The 16,920-nt window shown below is 31.7% G+C and overlaps 1 protein-coding gene across 1 annotated transcript in view; it reads right to left on the reverse strand.

Annotated features, from left to right (window-relative positions):
* The window catches only part of LOC126772192 (organic cation transporter protein-like), a 61,513-nt gene extending 57,740 nt beyond the window's left edge, over positions 1–3,773 (reverse strand). The window contains exon 1 of the mRNA XM_050492443.1: positions 3,423–3,773. Within this exon, the coding sequence (XP_050348400.1) occupies positions 3,423–3,507 (85 nt within the window). The 5' untranslated portion in view covers positions 3,508–3,773. The remainder of the gene's footprint in view (positions 1–3,422) is intronic.
* Positions 3,774–16,920: the final 13,147 nt, after the last annotated feature.

The raw sequence follows: 16,920 nt of genomic DNA on the forward strand, positions 1-16,920 counted from the left end.
AGTATACCATTGATTACTCTCTGGGAATTACCTTGACATTAGAATAAATAAAACCTTCATAGATAAAATATATACTTTTTCGATTTATTAAAAAATCTGTTTAACATAAATTCCTAATATTTTTTCAGTGTTAAAATCGGTGATCTGTGAGTTTCAAAAAGAGTTTAGTTATTTTTATTATTCGTTTAGCAGAGGCTTTTGGTTTTTAAGTAATTGCATATCTTGACTGTCCATTTGTCCGCCATCTCATGAATAACATCGAGCCAAAAAAAATAAATGAGAAGGGCGAATGTACTCATTAATAATATTCTTAAAAAATTTAAACGAGTTTATATTAATATCTTGTTTTTGTTTACGAATTTTTTACGAAAACAAAATATTCCAGAGATTTTAATTCTTATGGAAAATAAGACTAACTTTATTCACAATGAAGTAGAATTCAAAGTCAAGCCGGATGAGGTCCTTTTACCGATTTTAGGGTTTTGTCCAGACCCGTCTGCTTGGGTACAACCCATTTATTTATTCATACTTTGTATAGCTGTGTTACGGCTTGAAAGGTCAATAAGCCACTGTGATTACAGGCACTAGAAAGATAAAATCTTTGATCCCGTGTACGGAGTGATATTAATGTGTTGCAATGTCAGTGTCTAGGGTGAAGGCGACCGGTTATCACCGGCGGGCCTATTGGTTTACCTGTATAAAATAAAAATAACCTGTCTATATATATAGGAGTTCATTGACGTCATATCACGTGGCATATAGTTGACATAGGTCGGCCAAAAACATTGGCTGGCTTTTTTGCAAGCCGTCACAATATCTCAATATTTTGAAGCTAAGATAAGGTGTTGTACATCTTCGTTAAATATTTTTACGCGTATCTGTACTCAATGGAAAGTGACTACCACCGCCCATGGACACATGCAACACCCGAGGCTTGCAGGTGCGTTGCCGGCCTTAAAATTGTATTGACACAAAATATATTTCTATAAAATTTAAAATTATCAAAATGTTTTTTTTGTGTTTTATGTATTGGTATTGAAGAAACTTTTTTTTTAAATTATCAATAAAATAGATCTACTAATTTCAGAGAATTTTACAAAAGGCTATAACAACAACAAATAATATGTATATGTATGCAAAGTTCTAACTATGCGTTGTAATTGGTTACAAGAGTGATAAATTGTTCTTAATTATTGACATATTACATACAATATCAATTATAACGTATAGAACACGCGGAATCAATATTACTGAACATAACGTTTAACTTTACTTCCTACCGACAATCCTTGCAGATCCGTTAAAATCGGTTAATGGGAAAAGTTAATATTTTGATTTTAAAACATTTTTTTTTATTTTACGATATTTACACCTCAATTTAAATACAAATCTGATCATGAATATAGTAAACACAAGTGATTTTTCGATTTCGCATTCATTCATTCAGAATGAGTTTTAATTTTATGAAAATAAATTTTAACTGTTACAATATACATTTTGACTAAGTTTAATATAGATTTCTTGTCTTTGTAAGCTTTGATAGAAAAAAAATACACATTTTGTACTGGAGACGAGACATGGGGTCGATTTTAATTGAATTTGAGTTTTTATGTGTTATTATAAAATATATCATTTTTTCATGTGTTATTTTTCATATTAATATCGTACTCGGCAGTGAATACATCCTATTGAACCAGGAGTAAATATGACGTTATCTTAACGATAAAATACCTTTGCCGTTGGTACATTAAAGGGTTGCTCCTATTTAACTTTTTAAAAATAAAAAATGTTACACATTCATTAATTAAAACATATTACGATTGATTATGATTAATAATAAATTCAAAGAAAATCATTGTGTACATTTCTACCAACCTGCATTGGAGCAGCGTAGTGGAATAAGCTCCAAGCCTTGTCCTCTAAAGGGAGAGGAGGCCTTAGCCCAGCCGTGGGACATTAACAGGCTGTTACTGTACTGTACTGTACATTGTGTATAAACGCTTTTCTTAAGTCTTAAGTTATTGACTGACAGATGTCAAATGGAAAAAAGGAAAATTTATAATTTTAACATGAATGATGAATAAGAATAAAATTCATAAAAAAAACAGATTCAAAAACGTTTTTGGATATTTCAGAATAACGCAAGTTAAGCTTTATTTATTTATTCCTACACTCAAAAGGAAAGCTATAAGCAAATATTATTATTATATAGATAAGCAGCTACTCATCTCATCGTAATTAAAAATCAAGTTATTTTTTTATTAATATTAAATTATTTAAATGTAATCATCAAAATAATCATAAACAATAGCTGAGTTATTGAATGATTAAACACATTATGATAAAAAATTTCATTTAATTTTTTATAATGATGTTATGGGAAATTGTGAAAAAAAAATCTCTAACAATTAGTAATAATATTTCATTATCTAATAAAGTAATATTATTATTTTATAGTTTTTTAATTATTTTTTAAATTTTGCATCGTTTGCGTATGTATAAATTCGGTTCGTGACCAAAAATAATATTAAAAAAATATAAAGTTTTGGTCAAAATATTCTATTACATGGATCTTGTTTATGTCGGGAAAACTGGTTGCGTCGTTTTAAACAACTTAAAGTTATGCTTAGAGTCGATTCTTGATAATCTTTTTTTAGTCACATTTTATTTAAAAGTTGTTCAGGCACACTTTTTACCATTATTATGCTTGGCAAATTGTTTACTGTATATCTAAAAAGAATAAATAATAATTTTATTAAGTTATATATACAATATCGTTGCTGATAAGATTTGTAAATATCAAATTTAAAAATAATATTATATATTACTTATAAGAGAAAAAGAGGTTCATTAAATATAAAAATAATGTACTTATTTTACCGCACTATAATTATATTTACTTGAATTCGTATTTTATCAATATACTAATGTTGATGCCAAATTGCAATGCCCCTTATTGCCTTATTAATGCCTTATTAACGGCATTTACCATATTAACCCTTGTTGATACAGCTTGCTTTGTATATTGTAGTTATATTTACAGTGTAATGTCTCATCAAAATTCGTCTTTTCTACGTAGCATTACTTATTATCCGATGATTTTTTTTATTTTAAATAAGTATTTTTTTATTTTATTTTTTATATAATAAGATAGATAAATGGATAATATATAGCCATACACGAAGAAAATACTTTTATTTTATTTATTTTTTCCACTGCAAATATTTTAATTTTAAATGTATAAATCATTTATTTTCTCCAAACTTTGTTTTTGTAGATGCGTCTTTTTTCCTTAAGGCGGCAGTATACTTTATTATTATTCGTAATTTTTGACGTACCAATAACCGTAACGGATATTACTATTGATGTTGTCACTTAGTTTTAAATTTAAATTTTAAAACTTTAATGAAATTCAAACGTACTTGAGGCCTTTTTTTCATCGCGGAGCAGTGGCGGATTGTTGTTTGGTTTCTGCAACAACTCCTGTAGCTCAGGTAGTGCGTTCATATTGTCAACACTTTAAAAACTGACCCGTATAAGCAACTTTTTTTTTTTTGGTATGCACCTCCTAAACAACACAGTGGAGCATGTAAGCAGGATTAAGCACAGAACAGGCCACGTCGTCTCTTCGGAAGTGCATGGCTTCTAACTGAATTTCGATAAGAGGGTAGACTCCTTTAGTACTGGTTGACTCCACTTGACAGAAATAGGTGACAGTTGACACGAGGATATCAACAGAGAGCCGCGCGGCGACTGAGCTCGCTGACTGCGGTCAAGGGTACTCATACCTCACGGAACGTTTGTAGCCTAAGCAAGACCGACACTGTTGCCTTCATTTTGAACATGACCAACTGTAATTGTTGTTATCTCAAGGTTCAACATCTGTAGTCTTCATTTGGAGGAAGATAATCAAAACATTCATTAAATGGTTATTGGATCCCTTAACGGAAACAAGTTTATTCGTAATACCTACGGTTAAATAGTTGTGTCTAATCAATTATATGTTTATTGATCAATTTGTAAAGCGAAACCATTATTTAAGACTTGTTATTGCTAACATATTATATAACCACACATAGTATGAGGTAATTGGAATATTTAAAGCTATACAATTTTTTTTTACTTCTTTATTTATTACTAAATATTAAAATATAAAATAATATGATTATGGTGATTAAATGAAAATTGTGGTAATTATTCATAAAAATCATATTATAATTTTTAACATTTCAGATAACACGTTTATGTTTTTTAAACATTTTCTATAAGTCTCGTGTAACTATTTAACACACGATTGAAAACAGTAATTTATTTAAACGCCAGCGTGGGACTCACGCTAATCTATGCTATTAGATGCTAAACATGTTTATATTTTTATGAGGTAAAATAATACTCGTAATAAGCACATTCAACGCGCTTAAAAATAGTTGGATTTGTAATTTTGTCTCTCTACATGGCTAACATTGAGTTTCATTGGATTATTTTTTTTAATAAAAATTTTGTTTACATTTGAATAGGATTTATGTTATATTCTTTGTGCCTTGAAGTTCGAAATCTCGAAAGCACAACACAGAAAATTTGGGTTTATTTATGCTTAGTGGCAGAATAATTTATACGTGGGTGTAGTGGATATTTAAATATTTGGATCGTAACCTGTTCGATTTTGACAACCCAAGGTTCTATTCGGTTTGATTGCATTTTTATTTGATTTTCCGTGTGTGTTAGGGTATTTAGTATAAATTGTATTTACGTATTCAAAATTGCGTCCCTACTATTTTGGTCTTATTAGAAAATACATAGTTATAATTATAATTAAATGTATTCATGTCACTACATAATCATCTACTTAAAAAACAAAACCAACTTCATATTAAATTATAGGCCAGAAATTTGTATCCCCTTTTTTCACTCTTAGAGGTCGTATTTTTAATCAATGTTTTAATTAATTAATCTATTTCAAATATAAAGATGGAGCTTAAATTATTTATACTACTAGCAAAGGCCGGGGCTTCGCCATCATGGAATTCAGCTTATGACGGAAAACCTTCAAAGTCTGTCATTTTATTGTACGTAATTCATATTTGAATCATACTTATAAAATATTAAAATTATTAGGTAGCACCGCTTGTCTAAAATAAAATGTTTTGCTTGTGGTAATTTGCAAATAGCTATTATTATATATTAACTTAAGGCAGTTATTTTGAATTAAAACACAGACGCTTCAATTTTATTTCTTATTTATTTGTATAGATTACTTTTTTATGATATTGTAAGCGTCATTATCCTAAGACATATTACAGTTTTTAACAGCATCAAGTTGTATTTAAAATAAAAGATGAATCAAAAAATAGGTTTGTCTTTAGGCGCGCTCTTAATCCCATGGGAGGATAATTAGACAACACCAGAAAGGGCTTAGGGGCAGAACTAAGACTTTACGTCCTAACCGACGCACGGGATTATTTTATGTACCAATATCTAACCATCGGGTTGTTACTAAGAATTATTTGAAAGAAAAATTCAATATATTTTTATTTATCCAACCAGCAAAAAGCAAGCCACAAAACCAACGAGGCAATCGAAAATAAACAATACAAGTTACAACAAATATATAGGAATGATAATAATAATTACCTTCTTTATATTTTCCGTGATTATAAAATATCTGTCATGTGCGATAATTATAACTATTAGGTAATTGTGTGTATTATTAAATTACGCGGTATGTATTGAATGCAACATCGTAATCGATTCAACGTTCAGACGACTCGCGGTTGTTTGTAGTCACTTAATGACTTGTTGTTTACTTCAAGAGCGTTGAGTGTACTATTTTAAAATACTCAACAACTACGTTATTATACAAGTATTTCCGACGTGTAGAGGAAGAGACTATGTTGTAGAGGACTTTTGAAAAAAAAAGAATAGGAAGTTGTTCAACGCGTTAGTAACAATTAGGTAATTAATTAATAATGTTGAAAGCTTAAGTAAATTTGAATCAGTAATCAGTAACAGTCTGTTAATGTCCCACTGCTGGGCTAAGGCCTTCTCTCCTCCTTTTGAGGAGAAGGTTTTGGAGCTTATTCCACCACGCTGCTCCAATGCGGGTTGGTAGAATACACATGTGACAGAATTTCAATGAAATTAGACACATGCAGGTTTCCTCACGATGTTTTCCTTCACCGTCAAGCACGATATGAATCATAAACACAAATTAAGCACATGAAAATTCAGTGGTGCTTGTCCGGGTTTGAACCCACGATCATCGGTTAAGATTCACGCGTTCTAACCACAAGACTTCTCGACTTAAGTAAATTTACTTAAGTAAATTTGAATGATCCGAAATTAGTTTATCCCGAGAAGAACCGGAGTTACCGACATAGCCAGTCAAGTGAACCGACTGACCTGACTAGATATGAAAGGTAGAGAACCGGGAGCTTTGACGCACTTTGGGAGAGGTATATGTGTAACAGTGGATTGCGATTGGCTGATGTTTGATTGTATGATTGTTGAAGGAAAACATCGTAAGGAAACATGCAAATGTCCATCCACGCATCTGCACCGCTATGTGTATCCAAGAACCTGCACTGGAGAAGTGTGGTGGAATAAGATCCAAACTTTCTTCACAAAACAAAACAGATTTAAAAAAAATAAAGTCTTATGTTTGACGCGTAGTTATTTTTATGTACATTCCTATTACTCGAAAACTCCTAGACCGATATGGGTGATAGGTATCTAGATTTTTTTTTATTTTAATACTCAATATGTATTTTATAACTTTTAACAGGGGCATGTTTACACGGATTTTGTTTTGTAAATAGGTAATAACGCGACAATTGACTAAGATTGTTTAAGCTGTGTTATATTAATTAAGATTATAGCAATATATGTGATGTTTTGTGTTATTGTTTTTGAATTTTATTACATTATCGCTTACTTAAAACTTCCTTGTTATGATTTAATTTAAATTATTTGGCACACAGTCATTTCATTAGCATATTATGTCCATGAAAATTAAAAAAAAAAACGAAAAAATATATGTTTAAAAATATGGTAATGTTATGTACCTAACATTAATTAAGATCAATAACCAAATAGAAAAACGAAAAAAAAAATAAACATCGTGTAGGCCAACATGATTGATATTATTATCTTCCTGAATTAAATTGACAAGCCTTGATTTGATCGTTTGTGTAAGAGAATGGATCTTAAACAAACAAGGCAATGGCGAGTACCTAAAACCTAGTAGTACCTGAAACTTATTTGCGAAAAGGTCTTGCAGTACTTATACAGAACATTAGCAGGAACATATTTTAGTTTGGATATCAAAAATGGATATTTATTATTAAGTGTGTTCAATCAATCAATCAATCAACAGCCAATCGTTGTCCACTGCTGAACATAGGCCTCTCCCAAGGTGCGCCAAAGCTCCCTGTCCTCCGCCTTCCGCATCCAGTTGGTGCCCGCCACCTTCTTAAGGTCGTCGGTCCACCTGGCTGGAGGGCGGCCTACGCTGCGTGATTCGCCTTTAAATTAAGTGTGTTATTAAGGGTTATTAAAATCAATTTGGTTGGTTTTGGTCAGGTGTAAGTAAGTAAATCAATTCAGGAACACGATTAACAACTTCCCTGTACATACAGCATAATTTTACTGGTGGTGGTTGTGCAAGCTTGTCTGTGTAGGTTACCACCCAGTCATCAGATATTCTACCGCAAAACAGCAGTACTAGGTATTGTTGTGTTCCAGTTTGAAGGATGAGTGAGCCAGTGTAATTACAGGCACAAAGTACATAGCACCTTAGTTCCTAAGGTTGGTGGCGCATTACCGACGTGAGCGATGGTTAATATTTCTTTCAATGCCAATGTGTATGGGCCTTGATGACCACTTCCCATCAGGTGGCCCATATGCTCGACCACCTTGATTAGGTAATCAATAAAAAAATTACCATTGTTGGAGGCTTCTTGGAGGCTCATTTATTTGCTTTACTCGTCTGATGTCAAATAGAAATAAAAAGAAATTTTAACCGATATTCAATTTTCTTTTTCATTTATTTTTCTTTTCATTTCTGTCAAACTCAACGCCTCACAATGGGTAAGCGCTCGTATTGAACACAAAATATGAAAAAAACAATTAAGGAAGGTATGAGGTATATAATACTAGCTATCCGTCCCGGTTTCGCACGGGCAGAATAATTGTCTAAATAAAACGTTAACATTGTAATACATATAACACTTATGATCACACACGTCGGAAAAGTTCCCAGTCGGCAATACTTTTTTCGACATCTTCAACATTTATCCTCATAGTTCAGCCCTTTAAACTTTAATGAATTTTACACTTAAGTCTTCCTTATGAATCACTTCGTTCATTTGTGAGAACTGTATGAAAATCCGTTCTGTAGTTTTTGAGTATATCGCGTTGAGACAGAAGATGCGTCGTGGGAGATTATTTTATAATATGTAGTGACAACAATCAACGCTCCTAAATTATCAATTTTTAAGAATTGTGTATTTTTCTGTCTCTTCAAAAAACATTAGTCAACAATTATTAAAATAAAGACGACTACTGCGTACACAAGTTATGGTTAACGCATTTAATAATAATAATATACCCTCGGACATTTTTCACACACGGCGATCTGATCCCAAATTAAGCTTGTACAGAGCTTGTACTATGGAAACCAGACAACTGATATACTATTTTTATTTTGTAAATACATACTTATATAGATAATTACACCCAGACTCCGGACAAACAGAGATGTTCATGCACACAAATATCTGTCCTAGGTGGGAAGCGAACACACAACCTTTGGCGAGAAAGGCAAGCATCCACCAACCACGCCAACCTGTTGAAGTTTATTTAAGTTATACTTGATTTATAAACAAATATTTCTATAGATCCGTTCGTCTTTAACATTATCATAATAAATATTTAAACTATTGAATTCTTTGCCAGTTAAATAAAGCCACTTCCGTTAAAAATATAATAAGAGTCAGTTTATCTCATAAATATACGCTTTTTTCGTACCGAGATATGTTTTTTTTTTTATTTTGTATTTCTTTTCTTTATGAATTATTATATCAGATCCTTTAAAACTACGTCTAGAAAAATTATAAAAATAAACAAACTATTATCTTTCTATATTTTTATGACTTCGCGTAGTTTTAAATTATAGCCGAAATAATACAGGCTCATGTTTACTTTAAAATATTAAAAAGGATGTAGTAATATGATATAAGAAAGTTTAATATTCATCATACAATAAAATATTTAACACTTGATTAACAACGATTGTTTGTTTGAATTATTCGACCGCAAATGTAATACTTTAAAATTCTGTTCCATAGATACATGTACAACTTTTTAAGTTTTGACATTTATTCTGCAGGAACTCATGACATTACTCACCCGTGAAATATTGACAATCGTCTTTTGGTGATATACTATTTTGATGTGCGTATTCTCGTAATGTTATGATTATTATGTTCAATGTCGCATATTAATTTTTGGCATTTCACGTTTTCTGCGGTGAGTTTCGTGCTTGTTCAAACAGAATAGCCCTACTGCGCCGTAGATACACCCAAAAATTAGACGAGTTTCGACTATAGACGATAGTTACTCGTTATATTTAACATTTAATCTGGTAGTTTTGGAATGTGGACTAAATGCGATAGAACAAGTTTCGGTTATATTTCGTTATGTGCGATATCTATTTGTAACATGGACGGAATTCATTAATATTACATTGTATTTGACTTTTGAATTTTATAATTGTTTTACTGTCGACATGGAAAATTACATACATTATATCATTTACATTATTCGATATGTACTGTGTTAGAGACGTGCAAGGTTAATGTGGGGATATACGCTGGGCTTATGTACAGTAATATGGTTATTAATATACCTAATATTTTATGTTTATTTAAATGATTCCGACTTAGGTGCAGGTGTATTATTTGAATAAAATTAAAGTTGATTTGACAACAATATCGTGACTTTTTTAAGAAGATTTCTATGTTTCATTAAATATTCTTATTAACTTGATAACATATGTAACAACGAATAGGAGGTTGTGCTTTTGGACTTTTAAGTATCACGAGAAATACACAATGATACGTTTAATATATCATTTCTGTTTTTTTAATAAAGTTTGAAAAAAGAATTGTTAGCACTAAACAATAGATTAAAAACACATCTTTTGATAACCTAGAAGAAAAAATATCCAAATACATTTATCATAACTATTTTCACTACATAAATTTAACGAACAGCTAGCGATACTTATTTATTTTTTAAACTTGTACGACTAGTGATTACGATAAAATTACGATTATTTTAATTTATTATAATATGTAGGCTGTAATTTTAAAATCGACTCGCTGTGTGTGGGATTTCCCCTAATTTAGTAGTTTAGTAACGACTTTTATAATAACTTTAAATGAATTCCGCGAGTAAAACAAAGGAAGAATACGAATACAAAATATATTTACTCGAACTCAGCTTAATTATGCGACTTGGATGTACGGAAAATTACGAAGTTCTCGTAATCTAAACTGTATAATGTAAACTTTTGTATAGTATACATTATAGAGCATATATATAACATGTATGATATTACTGCCTCGTTGGTCTACTGGTACACAAGAATTATAAGTATTGCAGTGGGCGTTAGAATATGTGATGAAATGATACGTACCGACAGTATTCGCACAAAGCTCTACCACCAAAAATGAGAGAATCAAAAAGGTAACAGTTGTATGGTTGAAGACGAATTAGACGAATAAAGATCCGTTCTCCGTCGTGATAACTATAAACAAGTTTATAGAAGTAAATTATAAAAAAAAAAGTATTTCATACGAAGACGCCATACCATATTTGGCTTACTTGCTTAAAAACTGGTGATGAAGATATTTAAAAAAAGATAAAACACGATAATTTATTAAATACAAGTATACCAACTTATTGTAATACTTGAGAGTATTAATTAAATAATAATATATGTTAGTAGAGACGTTTTATGAATAATAATAAGATAGATATGAGGATAAGTAGGGTAAGACCCGAAGCTAACTTTTTTAAAATAGTAATGCTCGGCTTGAGGTAAAATGTCGTTAAAGATTTTAGAAAAATATCTAGTTTACCTCGCATGTATATTTTGTATTGGTACCATACCAGAAGTTACTATGTGATAGGGTATTGTATCCTTATATAATAAAAACACAATATAATTCTCAATGAAAGTACTCCAGCAAAGATAATATAATCATTTCATATATTTCTTTTAGCAAAACAGGAATTAACAACATAAATGGGAAAATAAAAAAACAATATAAAACAATATGTTTTTTTTCTGTGAATTTAATATATATTATTTTTTTAATACTAGATTTTTTTTTTTTATAGAATAGGAAGGTGGACGAGCATATGGGCCACCTAATGGTAAGTGGTCACCAAACGCCCTTAGACATTGGCATTGTAAGAAATGTCAACCATCGCTTATAGCCAATGCGCCACCAACCTTGGGAACTAAGATTTTATGTCCCTTGTGCCTGTAATTACACTGGCTCTCTCACCCTTCAAACCGGAACACAACAATATCAAGTATTGCTGTTTTGCGGTAGAATATCTGATGAGTGGGTGGTACCTACCCAGACGAGCTTGCATAAAGCCCTACCACCAGTAAAAATACCATGTAAAAATAAGTAAGATAATAATATATCATTTAAAAGGCAAATAAAAAAACATATTAAAAAAATACAATATAACATACAAACGTATAAATCTCATAGTAGATATAAATAAAAAAATTATATCAGTATATAAACAATACATCATATTGCAAAATATGACTTGAGTATATTTTTAATAAGGCGGCAGAACTAAAACAGATATCAACAGGCTTGGGCAAAATGTAATCAGATTAATGATTACGATTAAAATATGCAATCATAAATCACGTTTACATTATAACGAAAGTAATCAAAAAAGTAAATTAAGTGAGTGAGTCAAGTATGTGCTATAGGGCATCACCGCGCGCCCTATTCTGAATCAATCAAAGTTAATATGTAATCTTAATTAATGACAGCATATTATAATTCGCTCGTCGTTAATCATTAATCTGATTACATTTTGCTTAAGTTTGTGTATCAAAGTCAAATTTAATATTCTACATTGGTTGACGTCTGTTCTTTCAAATACAGGTTTCCTCAGTGTTCCTTCCGGTGTTTTCTTCAGTGATACTAGCCCGGGTTGAAGCCGCGATCATTCCTAAAGATTCACGTGTTCCAGCCACTGGGCCATCTCATTTCATTATCGCTAAAACCATTAAAAACTTATTATTGTACTTTATTCCCTCTATATATTGCTTCAATTATGGATAAAATCGTAAAAATATTGATTCTTGATTAATGTAATTGATGATTGATTCATATAATTATGAACTGGAAAGATATATTTCCATTCAGGCACATGCCAGTTGAGATAAGTAAAGTCGTGACTAGTTTTCTTGGGAATAAAATACACATTTTAATATTTTAATTGTAATGGTTTGCGGAAGGAAAACCAAGTCTTGTGGTTACAAAATGTACCTATTGTTTTAGTTGATTACCTACAATAGAAAAAGGTAACGTTTAAGGAATATTAAGATAATTATGTAACAGTGAAGTAGTAGTATATTGAGATTATGATAAATATATTAAGTTTTTTTCTTTAATTTAAAATAGGTAGGCGGACTGGCAAATGGGCAACTAAAATGGTATGCCGTTGTGTCTTTTATAGTAACTCTATTTACACTAACTCACTTACCCTTCAAACCGCTATACAACAACACTAATGTTACAGTGGGTCGTAGAATGTGATGAAATGGTACGTATCAACGGTATTTGCACAAAGCTACACCACCAAATATAAAAGAATCAAAAATGTAACTGTTGGATGGTTGAAGACTGTAATAACTAAAAAACACTACATACTAGTTAAATGGCAAATGGGATGCTAAAATTCTAATTACAAAAGTTCCATTACATGAATCCTCACTTGACTTTTAACTCCAAAATGTGAGGTTGTAGACCAGCCATTATAAAATTTAGGTAATAGTATAGAGTGTCGACTATGACTATGATCATTATCATATCATTATGACTAGTGTCTCTTAAGCCCCACTAGCTCAACGGTATTTGGGTTGCCATGTGAAACTCATGCGTTCGACTGAGCCCGTGGGCTCTAATGCAAGCTATACTATTTTTAAATAATGGCTTTATTATTTGTAAATAATGGGTGGAAATATAATATTTCATAAATTTTATTTTCTCAGGGTTTTTATCTAACATCGATTATACAATGCTTTTTAACCATTTTAATTATTACGTATAGCTTTCATTAGATGACCATCGTAATAAATGTTAATTGACATTTTAGATATCATAATTTTTAATTGAAAAGGTATTGGTAGGTACCTAAGCTAAAGGCTGACTGTCTCGTTGGTCTAGTGGCTTGATACAAGGCCACACCAATAAGAAGTCGGGCCAATAAAAAGTTATTGGGTTTTTCTATCAGAAAATTCTCAGTAGCAGCCCGAAGTCTGGAAGTTGGAAGTGTGTACACTCCCGTGCCTCGGAAAGCACGTAAAGCCGTTTGTCCTGCGCCTGAACTCTTTCCGGTCGTGTCGGATCGCCGTCCCATCGGATTATGAGAGTTAAGGAATAGAGAGTGCACCTGTGCTTGCGCATTATAATATCTTCTGCGTAGTTGGCTAATCTCTCTTGAGATTGGCCGCCGTGGCCGAAATCTGCCTGGAGGACATTATTATTATTATTAAGCTTTAGCCAAGCTATTGGAATTTTATAATGAGTCAAAGGCATATTTATAAAATAACAGACGAATTGATATGTCAAGTAAAAGATCGATAAGAAGTTCCGCTGAAACATTTCACATTTCTCTCTAGGTGCTCATGGGGGCCAAACGTGACCATAGAACGTCAATTGCCGCCTCGAATTATTGGACTCGACTCGACTTACCTCGTAGGCGTACATTTTAACCTGCCAATTAAACAAAGCCCATGGAACTTTCTTTGGGACTAGCTTCGGTAATGTTTGCTTAATTTCATTTCACACATGTTGTTCCGTAAGAATTATAAAAAGTGAAAATGAAATAAATTGTACATAGAACTGAATTAATAGATAAACGATAATAATTTTGTAATTTGGATTTAACAATTCTTCGTAACCAATCAAACTTGTAATATGATGGAAAAAGATTAATAAATACCAACAATAATGATAATTAGTGGATGAATTGGAACTGTTGCGTGTTGCAACAATTAAGAACATTAAAGACACAATTACATCGATAAATTAATTAATAAAAAAACAAAATCGTTTGACGATTTACTGAATTGTTCTAACAATTAGTGTTTCTATTAAAATATTTTAAGGACGTATTTGTGAAGCTTAATACTGACGAAACAAGTTTTTATCAAACTGTTCTACTATCGGTAAAATAGGTGATAAATTGACTTATTTATTTTTAGTACTACATTAAACACAACAAAACCGATTATATTGATAACTAGCATTATTGTTACAATATATTCCAGTTATTAACCCTCGCTTGGAGCATCACGCAGACTATTATACTGTGTTTCCAAAGAGAAATGCGCGTAACTTTACAGAAATTTGTCCGACCCGATAAGTCGATTAACAAGCGTGCCGTATGTAACATTTTATGGTAATCTAAAGAACTTGCCATTTTTTATTATTTGTAAACATAAGCACGCAGTATGTATTGTTTTAAGTACGTACATTGTAATAACGTGTATCGTGACAGTGCAATCCTAGGGAAATACGGCTATAAAACTAAAAAAAATAACTCAGTACATAGGTTACAAAGCTTTCTATTTTGCGAGAAGTCTGTCTAAGCAACCTGACACAGGAGGTAATTTATTTATGCATCTCAACATCATCATACAATGAGTAATCAGATCTTTGGAAAGTAGCCCAGAATCGAACGAGTAGGTGAGATCGAATCCGTAACAACAAAAAGCAAAACCGAGAGCAAAAGTCGTAAATAACACAATAAAAATACCTGGCGTAATTAGTAACTACAAAATATTTAGACATATTAAAGATAATTTTTCAATTTAACTATCATCATTATTGTCATTTTGGCAAAACGTTAGTGTTTTACCAAATTGTAAATCCTAACTGATATTATAAATACGACATTAAGTTTGTTTATTCCGAAAGTAGTTTATAATATTAGCAAGAATATTCGTTGTATAGAAGTGAACGCGATGGTAACTTTTTAAATTATATTGATTGATATGAATATATTCTTTATTAAATAAATGTTATATTTTCATTATTGCAACCTTTATTTTTATATTGCGTTGTACTTATGTTGTTGTTATAGATGTTTTATTTATTTATTTATTCTTATAATGCATTGAGTTCTGCGCGGCATATACTTGCATAGTTTACCGTTTCTCATATTATGTCTATATATATATATATATATATATATATATATATATATAAATGTATATAATGGTGTTCAAAATAGACATATCATTTTATGCCTATTTTAACACCATTAAAAGTAATTAAAGAATAATTTCGAAGTAGGAAATTTCAATAATGATCTCAAGAAATTCTACGGGCTATGTATCAAATTATGTCGCAGAAGGAGACCCCGGAGCGAGAGCGTGTTTGCTCGTCGGAATTAGGATATTTTTTGCTAAATCTCTATTGTAGAGAAAAAAATGTTTATAGCGATGTTGTTTTAAAATGTTACAGGATAATCAATAGGTAACACGAAGAACTTAGGTGACCCAGTGGATAGAACACACGGATATTAACCGAAAATGACGGTACCCGAAACCAATTGGAAAATTCGCATGGAACTTCATGCTTGAATAAGCTGTGAACCATTTTCCTAATTGTACAGTTGTAGGCACAACTTATGATAACGTGGAACCTTTCGCTTAAAGATCAGTCGTGCTTTTATGGTCTCTTAAACTATAAAACGATACACGTATCATCTTTTATCATATCCCCTCATTTTGAGAATACCTACTCCTCTCGCTGCCACAGCCAGTATCGAGATACTTGGCGTCAAAACGAACGTCGCTCAGTTCCGTAATCATTTATAAGGTAAAGCCAAATTAGCCTCTAATCAGCTTGGTGTGTTTAACCAGGCTTCAACGAGACAGTACTTCTCGTCGGCTCGTCGCCTAAAACTTTACAAGACATACATCTTTGGCCGGCAGCTCCTCTGTACCAGCTTCTTCCATTAGACCGCATTCAACGTAGGACAGCTCGAATTTTTTTTTTTTTTTTTTTTTTTTTTTTTTTTTTTTTTTTTTTTTTTTTTTTTTTTTTTTTTTTTTTTTTTTTTTTTTTTTATAGAATAGGAAGGCGGACGAGCATATGGGCCACCTGATGGTAAGTGGTCACCAACGCTCTTAGACATTAGCATTGTAAGAAATGTCAACCATCGCTTACATATCCAATGCGCCACCAACCTTGGGAACTAAGATTTTATGTCCCTTGTGCCTGTAATTACACTGGCTCACTGGTGGTACCTACCCAGACGAGCTTGCACAAAGCCCTACCAGCAGTATAAATATAATTGGCCACGATCGAGTTCTTTTGGATCTGGGTAGAGATGTTGGCTCACTCTGCATCTTCTATCTTAACTATCACGGCAGATGCTCTATGAAACTGTTTGGATTAATCCCGGCCGCTCAATTTCACCATCAGACATCGCGATTTTTATATATTTTAGGCATTTCGCCTGGTAGTTGCCCGCCCGAATTTAAGCAAAAAATATTTTCGAGACCATTCCACCTGGGTCACATAAATATAAGACCAATAATTATTAATTATTTTCTTACTAAAGGAATCATTTAATAAAAAAAACAAA

This window comes from Nymphalis io, chromosome 12, assembly GCF_905147045.1.
Source record: "Nymphalis io chromosome 12, ilAglIoxx1.1, whole genome shotgun sequence".
In the NCBI taxonomy this organism is placed as follows: domain Eukaryota; kingdom Metazoa; phylum Arthropoda; class Insecta; order Lepidoptera; family Nymphalidae; genus Nymphalis; species Nymphalis io.